Raw genomic sequence first — 17078 nt, forward strand, 5'->3', positions numbered from 1 at the left:
TAATTTTCAAACTGAGAGGAGGAGGCTTAGGATATTATCTGCAGGAAGACACCAGTCTTGCACATTGCACTCCCTCCAGTGAATGCAATGTGAGAACCATCTAAATTCCTAAATATTGTTGCCTGAGTACAGAAAGAATATTTAAAAGCAGATTAGAATACAGTGTAGCAAAGGCAGAAGGCAGCAACCAGGCCTGTCTTCAAGCTCAGATCTTCCCCAGAGCGAAGTGCCAGCTCCTTGACGTAGCAACCAGAACACACGTTTAACCTCTTGAGTGACATTGTTTGGATACCTTAGGGTTTCCAAAAGTTACTTTTGAAGGCCTTGGGGTGTAGACTTTTGGGGGCATGACTCGTGGGGGGGAGCGTCCTGTGACAGAAACCCCTCCCAAGGGGTGCAGCTCCCAACGTATCCATCCCAGGACTGTGAATCCCAGGCAACTGTGTACAAATACCTACACACAACACGGCGACGCCCGGTGCACATGCAACACAAGGTGGGCTAGGAAGCGATGGCTCAGGAGACCTCTCAACAGGGCAGTCTGGCAAGCTCTTTGTAACATGCAGGGGGGAGACATTCCCTGATGATGACCCCTCTCTAGAGATGTGGTTCCCGACGCTTTCCCCTTCCAGGATAGCGAAGTCCAGGCTGCTGTACACACACACACACAGTATGGCCATGCCTGGTGCCCACCCAGCACAAGGCGGACCAGGAACCTCCCACCTGGGAGACCCTCACCAAATTGGGAGAAAGGCAGGGTGCCTGCCTCTCTCAGGTCAGTCCGTCGCTTTTCCTGTGCAGCGAAATATCTAAAGACAAACAAGAAGCCCAAACATACACAAACAAAAGTGCCTTCACACAAACATTTTCAGCACGGTGCTGCAGTGCCTGCAGTCAGTGCAAGCACTGTAAACGTGTCCCCGGCGTAAACCGACACGCGGGGGTGCCCGTCCGCCCCGGTTCCGGCCATGCTCCTCCCCTGAATGGTCCTCCTTATTCCTGCCACTCTAGGAGTGTGCCAGAGGCGGTTTGCCTCTGAGGTTTGGGCAGACCCCTCCATTCTCTCCGGCATGTCCACTGAGGGGAAGGGACTTAGGCTTCAACTCTGCCCTCTGGAGACAACCACCCTCTTTCTGGTTGTTGTGCGGCACATCGGTCTTCCTCGGCCCAGGCTCGATAGCCGTAGGCTCCCCCCCCAAGAATTTCCTAGGGGTGTTTCACTCCACTTCCGGAGTAGACACGGACACCGGTCGTGGTCCTCTCCCCAATCTCCTGGGATCCAGGCGGCAGTGTGGGGGGTGCTTACACACCTGCCACTAGGAAGTCCTTAGCCGAGGGAGCTGGCATCCTGTGGTGGTTGGTCATCCTGTAATGTTTCTGCTGGCCCGAATATCGATGGGCGTGGAGCAGGACAAACAGATTCCCTCGATGAAATGACACATTTATTAACATAAGACACAAACAACAACGGTGGCACTCATACATAACGTTAACAAAAGACATGACTCATACACTTAACGAAACATAGACGAAAATAAAAGTGAATGATGATCACATATGAGTTTTACATTTAACAGCAGACTAACAATGACCAACACAGTACACACACTATCCGAGATTTAAATAGACAAAAAACAAGACATTAAACCTTGTGCAGGTGTGTACAATTACAAAGGGAATGGTTACAAATAAGCATGCGGCAGGCCATACCACGTGACTCGTGGGGGTGAGTGTCCCGTGACATTTTCCAATAGCATCTCTCAAGATCAGAAAGGTTTAGATGGGGAGATTGAGAAAGAAATTGCAGAAATTACAGAATCTTCTTAAATCTATAATTACTGTACTCTGTATATAAAAAAGAGAATATGTTTGATAAGTTTGAAATATGCTTTTTCTAATGGCTGAATGCAGAATCTACCCAATACCCGACTCCTATCTCTCTATCCATTGTGTCTGTTCCTATTCATACTCTGCTGCAACGTTTATTACATACAAACATCTGACATCTGGTTAAACAAAACATTTTTTTCTCCTGAATACAACAATAAGTATAAGACTAAAATCTTATAAAATAATGTGCTGTTGTTTATGACAATGTTATGTGGGTCTTATGTCAAAGTGTCTCGTATAAAATACCGAGTATTTAGTCATGGAATAAATATGTTCTGTGCCCAAACCAGTTTATATAATGCATAAAGCACACAGTGACATCTACTGAAAGTGTTTTTAGATGATCAGTTGGCTGCAACTGGCCAATCAGCAAGCTGCATGGAAAAGCAAGCCCCCACCACGTCCCTTTTCTTTACCTTCTGTGCCATTTAAATGAATTTACACTTGAGGATTGGAGGGATTTCTTTACACCATTATGAATATATCTCAATTATTATATCTAACTTTTCTAGTCATTACCAAGTGTAAGTATCCATTTTTACCACTCCTTAAATTAAATATTCCTTTTCCTAACAAAGATTCGTGGTACAAAAGGAAAGGATTAAACAGTTAAAAGATAAAGAATAAACCTGTCTAAAGTTTAGTGGCTGAGTCTTTGAAGCTACAAGTTCCAAAAAATGTATTTTCTTGTATGATCTTAGATTCCATTTCACATTTATGAGATGGTTCCTACATTTGTGCATCTTATCATTTTAAGGTGAATCTGCTGCTGGAGTTATATCGCAGCCGGAGTCAGAAGTTAGGGTAAGGCCTGGACTCCCAACCACTCTTCAGTGCTATGTTCAGATAGATGGACTCTTTTCAATGTTCTGGATGAAAATTCCTCTTAACGGAGCCCCAGTGTGTATAGTGACTACGAAATCAATAGGGGAGGATGTGGAAATGTGTGAACAATTTAGCAACCATTCCAGAATCAAAGTCACGTGGAATAAAATTACTTTCAATTTGTCATTTTCATCAGTGGAACAAACAGACAGTGCAAAATATGTTTGTGGAAAATATAATTATGGAAGATTTGTGTTTGGAAATGGGAGTATGCTGATGCTTGAAAAAAATGTCGATGGTAAGTATGGTGGATCTTGAAATATGAAATAGAATGAAACCAAACCTTTTGTAAAATATTACAATTTTGTCAATTCATTGTGTCAGTGGGATTATTAATAAAGACTAAAACATTTGACAAATACTGCAAAAGGAGAAAAAGGCCTAGGGTAGAAACTCAGCTATGATCAGTTGCTGCACAAAAAATGTACTGCTGATCAGTTCCAAAAGCACATGAAAACTCAGTGACAATTAGATGAATAAAGTGTGAAAGTTGGATGAATTTATCTTTAGAAATGCATAATGATGTTTGGAAATTTCACTGAAATAATTATAATACCTTGAATGGGTAGTTTGTGAACAAGCTTCATGTTGGTGTGACAAAGCTCAGTAAAAGCAAATACACAGATTTTGATTAATCGCTAAGACCCAAATAGCTGATCTGTCTCAAAAGCACAAGCAATTTAAGTAGGCATAATGTATGATGATCATTTTAATTAGAGAACATTTGAAGGTCTAATAATAAAAAATAACAACAATAATAGTATAAATAATAATAATTATAAATATATAGAAATAACAAATTGTTGGCTTTTTCAAGCTGACACAAAAATATAAATTCAACCTTAATAGATTCAGGTTGTTTAGTTTAGTTCTAATCACTCAGTGTTTGTTGAATCTAGAGTCATATAATTTGATGTCATGTGTACACATATAAATGTTTCCTTAATATTTTCAAATCATGTCTCTGGTCATCTTTGACTTCTACATGTTTATTTGAATATTTGCCTGGTTTTTAAGGCAAATATACTTGTAAATGTGTTGTATATGTCTTATACAGAACTTGATCCAACAACAGTCAAAGACAGTAAAGAAAACAATGGTAGGTTTTATCTGACTGTAATAAAATTGTATTTTACTATAAAAATAGTATCATAATTTTGCAGTTATTGGTTTTATACGGTACCTAATTTATGAAGTTTCGTGATTGTGTTACCAAATAATCTAAATCTAGAAATCTGAATTTCAATTAATACATTTACTAAATGACTTTCTCTTGTAGTGGTAGGAAAAATACAATTAGCTGAATTCCTAGTTCCAGCATTAGTAGTAACTAATGTGGCATCAGTATTTCTCATCATTTTACTCTGTCACTGCTTAAAGAAGAACAAAGCTGGTAAGAATAATGCACTCTGCTTAAATATCATACCGTATATATGCAGAATTAAAATTTTATCAAAGCATGATCAACTTTCATCATTTTTTTAATCTTGTTGGGAAAGAATACAATTCATGAAACACTTACTGACTGTTGATTAAACATGTTTCTAGAGTATGCATTATATATTTCTTGCAGGTGTATCAAGTGTAACCATTGATGCAGGTGACAATGTAAGTGATAGTTAACTGCTGATGATGGAATAAGTAACAGTACAATACAACATTTATAATGCTGAAGTTATGGGAACTGCCCAGGTGCGCTCTAGGACTAATATTGTTAAAGGATTTAATGATTATGTTTAACATGTGGCCTTTTCTAAACAGAACACAGATGAAGTAAAATATGCTGGTCTCACATTTGGGCACAAACAGAGAAGAACTGCACAGAAGAGGACCAGTGCTGAAACCTCAGTCATATATGGAGCTGTGAAACTGCAGGGGGAGTAAGCCTGTCCAAAAGGATTTCTGTTTTACATACTGCATGTCATCATCACTGTATGTAGACAGTAAATAACATCTTAGATAATACAAAATATCATACAAATTACAGTGTCAGTTTTGCAAACAGTGTTAAAAATGTTCTGTAAACTTCACCTCTATTCCATACATTGGTTTAGCACCATGGCCTAAGAGCAGTCAAAATGTGTTTATCAGTGTCCGAAAAATGTAAATAATCATATCCACTCTTTATATCGGTTGTGTCACAAATGTTTTCCAAGACAATAAAAATGTAAAACAGTAGTTGGATCACTGTTTTGTTCGTTGTTCCATCATGCTCTCAGATAACCATAGAATAAATGGTGATATGTGGTTTGTTTGGGTTTGTGTTATTATCCTTAGCCTGCGCCAGGGGTCAGTATGGGAATTAAGTGTATTTATTAAAAAAAAAACCCCAACATATATAGAATCTTTTTACATGAATTGTATTATGATTATATTGTAGTGTGTTTTAAGATTGTATTTTATTATTGTGTGTGGTTAGTTTAGTTTTGGTTTTTGTAAAATGAAACTTATTTGGACCTCACAGAGATCATTATTCATACACTTAAAAAAACTTTTACACACTGAATGTTTTATTGCATTTTAAAGGATTCTTCAATTAACATTTAATATTCAGCACATCGTATTTAATCATGAATAAATCAATATATTTATTATGTCTATAATTTTAATCAAGGTTTAATGATACTTACAGGTTAGTGGGTTTATGTACACCAGCAGGTGGCACGTTACACTAAATAATATGCTTCACTGTCACCCATGGTTTCCCTTGTACACAGAGAAAGTGGCAACACAGTTCCTATTTTCCATTAACAACACAAAACAAAAATGTGACAAATGCACTAACCTTCCAGGAATACTGGGAAATACTCTCTAATCACAGATTGAAAAAGCATTCTGGAAAATATGGTAATGAGGTTTTCCTTAAAAAATACTTGTATGCTAAATCAGGGGCATTTCATATTAAGGTAGCAAAAATGCAGAGAGGATGTTCTCTGAGTAATTTAGAATGGCTGGGAGTGTGTACTATTGCAGAGCTGCTATCAATAATTTTCTTAATAATTCTGTGCATTTCTATGCATTGTTTGATGAAATGGAAGACTGCAGTGATGATTGTTCTACAGTGAAAAATGGACCAGATGTGCCCCACCCTTTACATGAGAAAAGACCAGATACACCGACATGTTCATTGTTGCACAGGGCCATAATCAGAAAACAAAAAAACTCTTGTAAAGTCCATATTGTCGAAATGTAACCTATGCCACCTTAAACCACATTGCCGAATATGTTTTGATTTTATTTTTAAATTAATTGTTTTACTTAAAAATTTAAGGTTAAAGCTCATTTAACTTTACATCTATTGAGAAGTATTTCAGTTGAAAGCATATGCTGAAGCCCATACTAAAATTATATGTTTTCACTGGTTTTAGTGTTATTACTCGTAAAACCTCTTACCTATTAAACTATGTCTGTAGTTGCCAGCTCTTTGAAGTCAGTTGAGAGATCAGCTGTAACACTGCCGACTGGGTAGCCCTGTGGTAAAAGTGTTTTGTGCAATGTAGGCTACACTCCACCATAAAATTAACAAAAAAACATTGTTGTTACCACATTTAGTTTCATAATTGGAGATGGGGGGGGGGCTTCCATAATTACTAAGGAAAGGACCTTACCATCCTCATAGCTAGGTACGGCCCTGTTGTTGCTTTTGCAATGGCTGACCAACCCTCTCATTATCACAATGTAGCAAAGAGCCTTCCATGTCATATTAATTCAGCTGTTTGGGCTAAGGACTGCCCTGCCCTACATGTTTGGTAGATAGAATCAACTTGATTGTCATCACTCAATACAAGTGCAAGCCAACAAAATTACATTTAGTTGTAATTTGGTTAGTGTCCGCACAACAGATATTGAAGCTATTGCCAAACAGATGGATAAGTCATATGCTTTTCATCATCAGAGAGAGTCAGCTGTCCAGATGATGCATATCGCAGCTCTCGAGAGGATCTAGAGCTTTCCTCTATTAGTATCTGGAGGTGCTGTTTTAATATGTGGATGTATGAGGTTTTCAATCTTTTTTCCCAGGTTATGTGAGTCATTAATTCCCTTAGGGGGGAAACAGCTACAGCTCCAAGTTCCCAACAAGTTGATCTTTAATTTCCATTTTTCAGGATGTGGGTGATTCCAACTCTCGTTTATAAAAATAACAGGGTTAAATCAATGTGTAAAGAAAAAATAATGTCCTGGAGATGTCCAAATGTCAAGGTTCTAAATCTTTATCTTCAGTTCTCTCTGCATGCAGCATGCATACTGTTGGCATTTATCTTCCTTTCTGCTGCACATGACAGTAATATTATTGCAGTATGGGTGTGTTTGCAGAGACTTTTTAAAAAGGATGAAACAATAATATGCAGGTGATATTTGTAGTGAGTGAGGAAAACAATAGAGCTAAACAAGTTTATTTTTCAAGTAATCAGTGCAATGTGCTGAAACAATTACTGTAGATAAAGTACTAATTTTAAGTTAAAGCCCAAATTAAATTTGCAGAAGTTGCATGATGGTTAACCCAATGTGCATGTTAAGAGATTGCTAACAAATTGCTTAAGGCATCCAATAGCCTATAGGTTCTCGCCACACATTTGCAAGGCATTTCCAATGAATATTTTTAATATGGTGGGTAATGAGTGTATACATGACAGGCACACTTGACTGCAACCACCTTCTTTTCAAAAAGCTTTTAGATTCATGCAAATTGTCCATGACCTTGATCATTTACAAACATATTGTTCAGTTAAAATATTAGACTAAAATGTTGTGCCTGTCATTTGCTAAATAAAGATTTTTAACATATGTAGACAATAAATATTCATATATAAATCCAAATCATTTCCAATGGTTCACAGACTTATTTTAAAATACATAGTTTTCCAGATTTTCAAAAGGCAAATCCATGTATGGCAGTCTGTCACAGAAAAATGAGGGCATATTTTTATCTGGCTACTGAAAGGCATATTGCCAATCTATAACACAATCACTGGATTGGTTGTGCACATGTGATTGGGCACATATGTACACTCTGTTCACTGGATAAATAAAAACAGCTAAACATTGGTGTTTGTAAATATATACATTTGGGACATTTAGCTTTCTGCTATATTTTTTTACAACTAAACACGTGGATCCAAATAGATTGATAACATTTTCTAGAGATTTAGGATTCCTGTCACAGTGTCCATATATGTATTTATATAGCATACAAAAGTGTTGACATTTTTTTTAAAAAGCCCTAGATCAGACCTCTTAGTGTCACCCCCCCCCGACACACACACACACACACACACACACACACACACACACACACACACACAAAAACACACACACACACACACACAGTCACATGGTACGGCCTGCAGCGTGGGGGGGGGGTCACTCTTGTTTGTAGCCACACCCCCGTGATGGCACGCACCTGGAAAGGATATAATGTTTAGTGTTTGTCAGTCTAAACCCCAATCAGTGTGTGTCTCACTGTTGGTCATTGTTTGTTAGCATTTGAGTAGAATGTTAGTATCCATGTTTGTGTAGCCATTGTTATTGTTTGTCTAGCCTATGTTATTGTTACCATCTTTATCGGTAGGATTAATTGTGTTTATGTTCACTGTTAATGTTACGTTTGAGTGCCAGCATTGTCTTTTACGTTCGATGTCATTAAATATTTCACAAAGTCGAGGGAGTCTGTGCGTCCTGTTCCCTGCGGCATTCGAGCAATCGTTACACTTAGTATTAGAATCTTTAAAAAAATATTGGATCAGGGATAGGAGTCTACTATCTTCAATAGCAAGGACACTCTGCATATTGATTTGCTCTGTATTTTGCAGCATATAACAACATATAACTGCTATAACAACAATATAACTTTTGTGGATGTACGTACAAACTTTATTACTCACATTACCTGACTTTAGGCACTTGTTTGTTCTCTTTGTGCCATTTTAGACATACCATATTATAAAACTGCAAACCTTTCCATATGCATTTTATGAGTAAACATGATGTCTTTCTGTTATCTTATTAGCATTTTGGGCATTGAAAGGCAGATAGTAATGTACTGTTTCTCAGTATTACCTGTAACATGATTTATTTTCTATTAATTTTTTTAGCTAGAGTTAAGCCTAACTGAAACATATGGCAACAGTACAGATAGGAGTCCCCCTGCCACTTTTTTTTTTTTTCCTGCCAACATATTTGGAACTGTTGTACATTTCTGTGTTTTAAAGCTATTTGGTATGTTTGTATGCTAGTAGTAATATACAAAATAAGTAATTTTCGGAGAAAGGAGATGTGATTTATAGTCATTATTGCATCTTTACAGTCATTACAGCTTTTTATTAACTGCAAAGGTTTTAAGAGTACTCTATATACAGCCTGCAGAAATTCATGTCTTACAATGATTTTTTGCTTATATGAGGGACTTTAAAATGCAAAAATGACTTCAGCATACACACGCATGGAGAGTTTTAGTGTATAGCAAACATGGTGTTGATGAACTGCGTTCCATGTTGTTCTCAGGTTACTTGGAGGTCCTGCAAGGTAATAACTGCATTCCCTGTATTGTTTTTTTAACAAAGACATACAGCCAGGATGAGGTGTTGCCTGGCAACAAATGATAGTTGCGTAGTTTCTGTTTTTAGAAATGCACTAAGAACACAAAAATTACAATCAGTTAGTGTTTGTTCATGTTCTCAATTGTTCTTCAGGTTTACTAATTGTTTGTAAGGAAATGAAGAACACAGTGTGCCAAATTAAAAAATACTCAAATAGGCTTTGGCATTCAAACAATGTTCTTTTGGTATTTGGGAGCCTATTGTGTGCCAAAAACATTTCCCATATTATCATACCACTAGCAGTTGTTGGGTGGGTCCATGCATTCATGCTGTTCACATCAAATTTTGACTAACATCTGCATGTCACAGCAGAATTCTGTTTGAATTCAGTTTTTTTTTTTAAATCTTGTCAGTTTTAATCAATAGTTGTATTTATCTATGTAGAAACTCTTTCATGTTTTCTTTTGCTCCATGTCTATTTTGTTGGGGATTGTACTAGCTATTTGTGTATTATCTATGTGGTGGATATTAGTGTTCTTATTAGTTTTGTTATTAGTTCCTTGACCAAGAAACACAGAAAGTCTAAGTGATGTTAGAGAGCATGCATTTATTCAGCATAAACCATCTCTTGGAAGGCATTTTGGACTTACATTTTAAAGGTCCTATCATGTGTGTTGTCACCCTTCATTGGTCATCAGAGACAAGACTTAACCAGTTGCTCATAAAAAGAGACATACTATACTACATTTCTGCCCAGTTACAAACAGGTGAGTTGTTGCTTCCTTCAGGGCATATCAATTCTTTCATTATCTCTGTTGCAGTACAGTGAAGGTGAAGGTAGACCCTTGCAAAGGCTTGAACATTTACATTTTTATCCAAAGTGACTTATGATTATAACTAAATATAATTCAGGCAATTGAGGGTTAAGGGCCTTGTCAGGTGCCCAACAGTGGCAACTTGGTGGCGCAACCTTCTGAATACTAGTCAGGTACCTTAACCACCGAGCTAAGGCTCTCTCACATGAGAGCAAGGCCCATAATACATGAGTGAAATAATATATGAATGAAATATAAAAATATCAATACCACACATAGCTTAGTGGTGGTGCTTTACCCAGATATGGGTGAAGCATCAAATAAACTTTGCTCACTTATGTGTTGTGTGTTTGAGTCCTGTCACTTTGTCACTTATGTGTTTCTTGTCCAGTTTTAGTGAGCCTGTGTCCACTCTGGCTTCAGACTCATGTTTGTTGCTGTAAATAATGATTGAAAAGAATGGTTGTTTGAGTGAATGTGGCCTACTTGTTAATTTGAACCCATCAGTCCATTCTGCTGTGACTTCTGTGAATAACTCCCCAAACTGCCACTGGAAGCCCTGTCAGTCAGTAACTAAGATCACATTTTCCCAATTATTATGTTTAATTTGAGCACTAACTGCACTTCTTAACCCTTATACGTGCCAGCGCCCCCTAGCGGGCCCAACTTAAAAGTGCAGGCACGTTTTTGTGGAAATTTTACCCAAAAAACACGATGAGTTCAGCATACATTTTCTGGTGAACGGATACATGTAGACGACTGAAAATCGGTACGCAGGTACTTGTATTAGTCCTAAGAAATGTTATGTTGATAAATGTACTGTACTTTAAGAATAATCAATTTTATCAAGCGGGCCCGCTAGGGGGCATTGGCGCATAAAGGGGTTAAGCGTTCTGCAACCTTCGGGAGGTCATTCATGCAATCGTTTCTTCATGAATTGAATACTGTAACATATATTGGGATCAACCATTCCCTATAGCATAACTTACAGATAGTAAAGAACACTGTAGCTAGGTTACTTACTAGCACTAAGTAAAGAGATCATATTACACCTGTCCTATTTTCCACCTTCAGTTTAGAATTCAGTTTAAATGCTTTTGTTTCTTTTTAAAGCACTTACAAGTCCAGCTCCCTCTTATTTCACTAATTTATTCTATTCAACCATGCAGCAAACCCTGAGGCCTTCTTCACAGAATTTGTTGGCTGTTCCAAGGGCATGTTTTAAGCTTAGATGTGACTATGTATTTGTTGTCTATGCCCAAGAAGACCTTACCATTTACTGTTCACTAAGGCTCTTCTATTTCTGCTTTTAAGGCAAGTCTTAAAACCTACTTGTATAAATGTGCTTTCATGAGAGGATAGTAATATGTAATTTTGTGTTTGTGAAATTAAGTCTTGTTTAACATAGCACTATATGCTATGTCATTATTCTCAGGAACCAGAATGTCTCTTTATTACTTTAAATAGCAACACTGCAGTACTTTTTCCTCTAATATGAAACTACAACATAGCAGTTCCTCTATTAACTATTGGACCAAAAAAGCAGGTGAAATGTGAAGGTGAACAGCTATTAGGCTTTATCCTTGCCCACCTAAGATTATCATTTATCTTTCCTAGCAACCACCAGGTACACAGCACAGTAGTTGTCAGCGTTGTCATGTCATGTCATGTCATGTCTTCCATGTATGCCCTAACCTGAGGTAACCGGAAGCCATTGTGTAGCCACTCCACACCTCCATCTCCACTCTAAATGCTAACGGTGAACTGGAACAACCAGCCATCATGCCCATTTCCAATCTCAGCCAGGATGTAACCAACTCTGCTGGATGTAACCAACTCTTACAACCAATTGTGTATTTTGCCAGTCTCCACAATCTCACACTAAAAGAAATCTTATCATCCACATTAAGAAGACATATAGGCTGAACATATTCTATACCCATGGAATCCTTTTCTTTAGGAATAAGGATACCTCCTACCCTTCTCCACTCTAATAATCCCTTTCTACCAGTTTACGACCATCATCTTCCACAAAAATATCAAGACATCAGATGCCTTTTTATACACCTGATATGGCACTCCATTAAGTCCTTGTGCACAAACTGCCTTTGCATGATACAACTTGTCTTGAATCTCGCTCCATTTTGGTGGGCTAACCTCCATTTGCTATTCTGTTTAACCCCCAGTTGGAATATGTAGTGACAACTCCATCTCCTTTGCCTTATTGTTATCTTTATAAACACCCTCAAAATACCCCTCTATTTAACTTTTTCATACTTTTGAACTCCTTAATTCTCTTTACTAAATAAGGTCACATAATTTAAAGAATTCCTAAAGAAGGATGCAGTAGCACACTCTAGTCTTTCTGTAGTGTATTAATATCCTCTTTCCTTCTCCAATTCATGCCTTCATTGCTTTCTAAGAGACCTTAATTCCTGAATCAGACTGTTTCTACATGCCATTTTGATTTCAGTACACATTGTCCCTTTTCCTGGAACATACCAAATCTTGCCATTCCATATTCATAAATAATTTGATAAATATATTTCACTGATCTACTCATGACCACGCCATATCACAGCAACAGCTTTGAGAACCCTTTACAACCATTTGGACTTACACGAGAATGTTTCATAAAATGTGTTTGGTCAAAATGATCATCTTGGTCATTCTACTGTTAAATATGCAAGGCCATTAATTTGAAAAGTATGTTTAATCCAGAATTTAAAACAGTTATCAGTTACTATAAGTAACCTCCACCAAACATGTCCTGCATCTGCTGATCAGTTCTGTTCCCAGTTAGGAGGTACTTTAACCTGCATTCATCTATACAAAATTATTTCAGAAATGCTTAGGATTTCAGCGCTTCAGAAGAGACCACATCAACAAAATGGGATTAATGTCAGGACTTTGACCAGGAATGAGGACCACATCACACGCAGATCTTAGTTCAACATTTAAAATGCTTTGTAATTAGAGCACTTTGTTATGGATTACCTGACATGATTGTTTTCAAGGCTCACCGTGCCTAAAATGAAAGTCTAGTGGTTTAAAACTTGTTAAATAAACTAAGCTGAAATAAATAAACCAAATAATCTAAGATGAAAGTTTCATGCACTACAGGACAACACAACTCTTCTAATTTTTTTTTTGTGCCTCATTTTGGCTCACCTCTTTACTGCTTTAAATAGCACCACAGCAATACTCTTTCTGTAGTGTGAAACTACAACATAGCATTTCCTCAAAGCTACTGGACCAATCAAATCTTCTTATAACTTTAAAACATCCATTCAGAAAACACAAAGCCTCTTTTGCTGTTGAACAGTTGAACAAGGTACTGATTCATTAGATTTTACTATCTCACTGTCTAAACAGTAAAAATGTTTAGTCATTTTTTCACTCTTTGCCTCTTCATAACTGGTAAGTCATATTTAAATAAATATGTTTATGCTACAATCTACCTGTTAAGTACATGGTACATATAAATAACTGGTGGATTCTAGCCATTAAACATTTTCTTTTTTTTTTCCTCTCCAGTTAAAACCTCTACAGTCAATGAAATTCAAGTACAAACAGTTAGGCAGGGACTTAGTGTGGCAATTAAATGTGGCCAAAACATAGTCCAAGACAGAAAAAATCCCGAAAATGCTTTTGTTTGGTATAAGATGAGTTTAGGAAAGGTGCCTCAGTACATTATGAGAACAGCTGAGAATGGTACAAAGTACAGATTTGCTCGAGCATTTTTAAATAGTCACTTCGCTGTTTCTGTGAGTGAAGAAAAGTTTGACCTCATTATTAATGATGTCTCAGAAGATGACATTGGAACATACTTCTGTGGAACAGTGAAGGCAAATGGTGTAGAGTTTGGATCTGGGACCCTTCTGCTATTTCAAGGTAACTGCTTGCACAGGTTTACTGTTCTGCTACTTTTTTTTCTTTGCAGGTAATGAGAGAGAACCATGAATCAGAATTAATGGTTCTCTCTCATTATTTGCTGTTTTTTTTTCAAGCTGAAAAGATCAAGTGGCAGCTTCAGACTGAAATGGTTTTCAAGAACAGAGAATATTCTACAGTCCAGTGTTCACTACAAGCTGTTACTGAGAGTTGCACAGGAGAACACAGTGTCTACTGGTTCAGACATGGCTCAAACAAATCTCATCCAGGAATCATTTACACTCATGGAAACAGGAGTGATCAGTGTAAGACAGACTCCGATGCTGGATCTCCTACACGGACCTGTGTCTACGACCTTCCCAGGAGTTACACCAGATATTCTGATGGTGGAACTTATTACTGTGCTGTGGCTGCATGTGGGGAAATACTCTTTGGAAATGGAACTATAGTTGATGTTGAAGGTAAAATCTATAATAAATTATGATACTTTTTGTAATGGATTTTAACTGTATACCTAACTATAATGAATGGGAAAAATATACCATTGTCTATGAATGAATCTGCTTTTGACCTATCGCTTTTGATAATTTCAGAAAATAACAGATGGATTGTTACTGCTTTGATAATATGTAATGTGAGCTCTGTTATCATCATCATGGCTCTGTGTGGACTTCTATATAAGAATCATCAAAAAGGTTAGATTAACTACAATGTAATTAAAGATTTGTCTTTAATGTTGGAATTATTTTGATTTAAACATTTTTGATATTGTCAAAAATATTTGAACATTATTACATTTTTTTGAAAGGCTCAGTTAATGGTCAATCAAGTCCCTCAAATAAGGTAAATTGTGAATTAATTGGCCTTCAAATAAAAATAGACTTAAAATCTACAAAATTACTTTTACTATACTCTTATTTTCTGCTTGGTTTATAACACCTCTCATTCTCTGTCAGGTTGAAGACACAGATGGCTTGAACTATGCTGCTTTGAGATTTGCTCAGAAACCTTCCTCCTCTGGAATTTCCAGAGTTAAGGACAATTCAGATGTTTATGCCCGGGTCAGAATACAATAGGCTATTGATATGTTTACATTTACATTCTGTAGGACAGACTTGAACTGGCAATAAAACTGAACTTCCTTTTCATACTGTGGCTCTGAATCTAACCCGCTTTCTGAGTTGCATACTTAATCCTAACCAGGGGTTACAGCCACATGCAGAAATGCATAAACTGCAAAACAACATGTACATTCTACAGCACAATTATGGGCAGTATATTAGATTTACAGTATCTGAACTGTACATTTAATTTACAGCTTTTTACTGTATTATGTTATTACAGTATTTTCTTGCCTACTTTTAACTGGCAGTAAAGACTTCAGTATAGCTCTGTACATTTATAGAAGCTAAATCAATTTTACATTCTGTTACTGTATAAACAGTAAAATTACTACATTGCATTATATTGCACTTTACTGCTATGAGATTAATGTAATTTTACAGGATCTGTGGTTATTTTTAAGAGACTGTTGCTGCATACTTACAGGCAAATTACTATCACAACTGACATTACATTATTCAGAAACTCCATCTTCACAGCTCTGATGACTAAATTAATTACGTAACTGCTGTGATAAGTATTTTGAGGCAACAAGCATGAAAACAATTAAGATTACTAAATAATTATTTTTAAACTTCACTTATAACTAATTTAGATTTTCATGCAGATCTGTCCTCTCCACAATCAAGTATATAGTAAAAAAAAAACATTTTCTTGAATATCAAGACTTTTGTCTTATTTCATATTCACCTACATCATATTCACCTATATTTCCAAACTCAATGCATGGGTTTTTAACACTACATAATTGTTAAAGGAACAGTTTGATAAATCTAATTTTCCACTCACACTAGATGTAGTGAAATTTGAGCTATTTGGGTGACTATTTGGTTCCAGTGTTTGACAGCATCACTAGCTGACTATAGCAAAGTCATAAACTATAGCAAAATCTGGACTCCAATCATATCTTGGCTGATCAAGTACATCTAGATAAATTGTGAATATTAGATTATTGGCTAAAATGGTGCTTTACAAATAACCAAAAAATAAGATCTCTAGAAATGTATGAAACATTTTATATTAATAAATATTTTTTTATGGACAGGCTGTCTGGTCCTCTTGCTCATTACTTTGCCTCTGCTTGCCTTTGAGCCCCTCTTTGGGTTGATCCTAAAGAAATGTATGGGGGAAAAATAATTAAACAAAAATAGAGCACTGGCAAGTTAAAATTTACATAAACATTTACAGCATTTAGCAGGCCCTCTTATCCAGAGTGACTTACAAAAGTGCTTTGGAATATATAGAACATATTTTAGAATATATCATAGAATATATCATAGTACAGTACAGTAGGTTAGGGTCCAACATTCCAGTGAACTAGAATACTGTAGAATTTATGGGATCAATGCTGATACCTAGAAGTACAAAATACATAAGGTCTCTTTTAATGATAAGTGCAGTAAACAATAAGTGCTAGAGTTTGTTAAATAACATAATAAACAATACCCTACAATAAGTATTAATTTAGTCAGTCAATATGGGAGCAGGGTCATTTGTCCTTTAAATATTCTGCAAATAAATGGGTCTTCAGTCTGCGTTTGAAGACTGCAAGGGACTGTGCTGTCCTGACAGCAAGTGAGAGTTCATTCCACCATCTTGGAGCCAGGACAGAAAATAGTCTCCATGCTTGTCGTCCATGAGACCTGAAGCACAGTGTTTCAAGCTAAGCCATAATTGAGGTTCGAAGTACTCGAGGTACAGATTGGGCTTTGACCATTGACCTCATGTATGAAGGGGCTGGTCCGTTTTTAGGTTTGTAGGCAAGCATCAAAGTTTTAAATCTGATGCAGCTATATATTTCTATATATATGTAAAACACATATTAATTTACCTACTCATGTCCACAGCATATCAGGTGATTTGTATTTAATCACTTTAACACTAGATATCTGAAATTGTACATATAGCACAGTGAAACATAATAAACCAGAAAACA

At 36.6% G+C, this 17078-nt stretch overlaps 2 protein-coding genes across 8 annotated transcripts; both read left to right on the forward strand.

Annotated features, from left to right (window-relative positions):
* Positions 1–2296: 2296 nt before the first annotated feature.
* Positions 2297–4944, forward strand: LOC145643406 (T cell receptor alpha chain MC.7.G5-like). 6 transcript variants are annotated; one of them, XM_081694548.1, is made up of 7 exons: positions 2297–2414; positions 2648–2694; positions 2912–3013; positions 3833–3874; positions 4055–4168; positions 4349–4383; positions 4537–4944. In XM_081694548.1, the coding sequence occupies exons 3-7, from the start codon at positions 2986–2988 to the stop codon at positions 4657–4659; spliced, it is 342 nt and encodes a 113-aa protein (XP_081550674.1). In that variant the 5' UTR covers positions 2297–2414; positions 2648–2694; positions 2912–2985; the 3' UTR covers positions 4660–4944. The 6 variants fall into 6 exon arrangements, 3 of the variants coding, with proteins under 3 accessions (XP_081550674.1, XP_081550671.1, XP_081550673.1); XM_081694545.1 differs by having other exon boundaries at positions 2648–3013; XM_081694547.1 differs by lacking the exon at positions 4055–4168 and having other exon boundaries at positions 2648–3013.
* Positions 4945–13417: 8473 nt separating this feature from the next.
* On the forward strand, positions 13418–16124 carry LOC145643403 (uncharacterized). 2 transcript variants are annotated; one of them, XM_081694542.1, is made up of 6 exons: positions 13418–13546; positions 13664–14020; positions 14290–14481; positions 14614–14715; positions 14829–14863; positions 14977–16124. In XM_081694542.1, exons 1-6 carry the CDS (start codon positions 13507–13509, stop codon positions 15094–15096), a joined length of 846 nt encoding a protein of 281 aa, XP_081550668.1. In that variant the 5' UTR covers positions 13418–13506; the 3' UTR covers positions 15097–16124. The 2 variants fall into 2 exon arrangements, with proteins under 2 accessions (XP_081550668.1, XP_081550667.1); XM_081694541.1 differs by having other exon boundaries at positions 14137–14481; positions 14977–16123.
* Positions 16125–17078: the final 954 nt, after the last annotated feature.

Source organism: Electrophorus electricus, chromosome 13 (assembly GCF_041902795.1).
Source record: "Electrophorus electricus isolate QZ-2024a chromosome 13, ASM4190279v1, whole genome shotgun sequence".
Classification (NCBI taxonomy): domain Eukaryota; kingdom Metazoa; phylum Chordata; class Actinopteri; order Gymnotiformes; family Gymnotidae; genus Electrophorus; species Electrophorus electricus.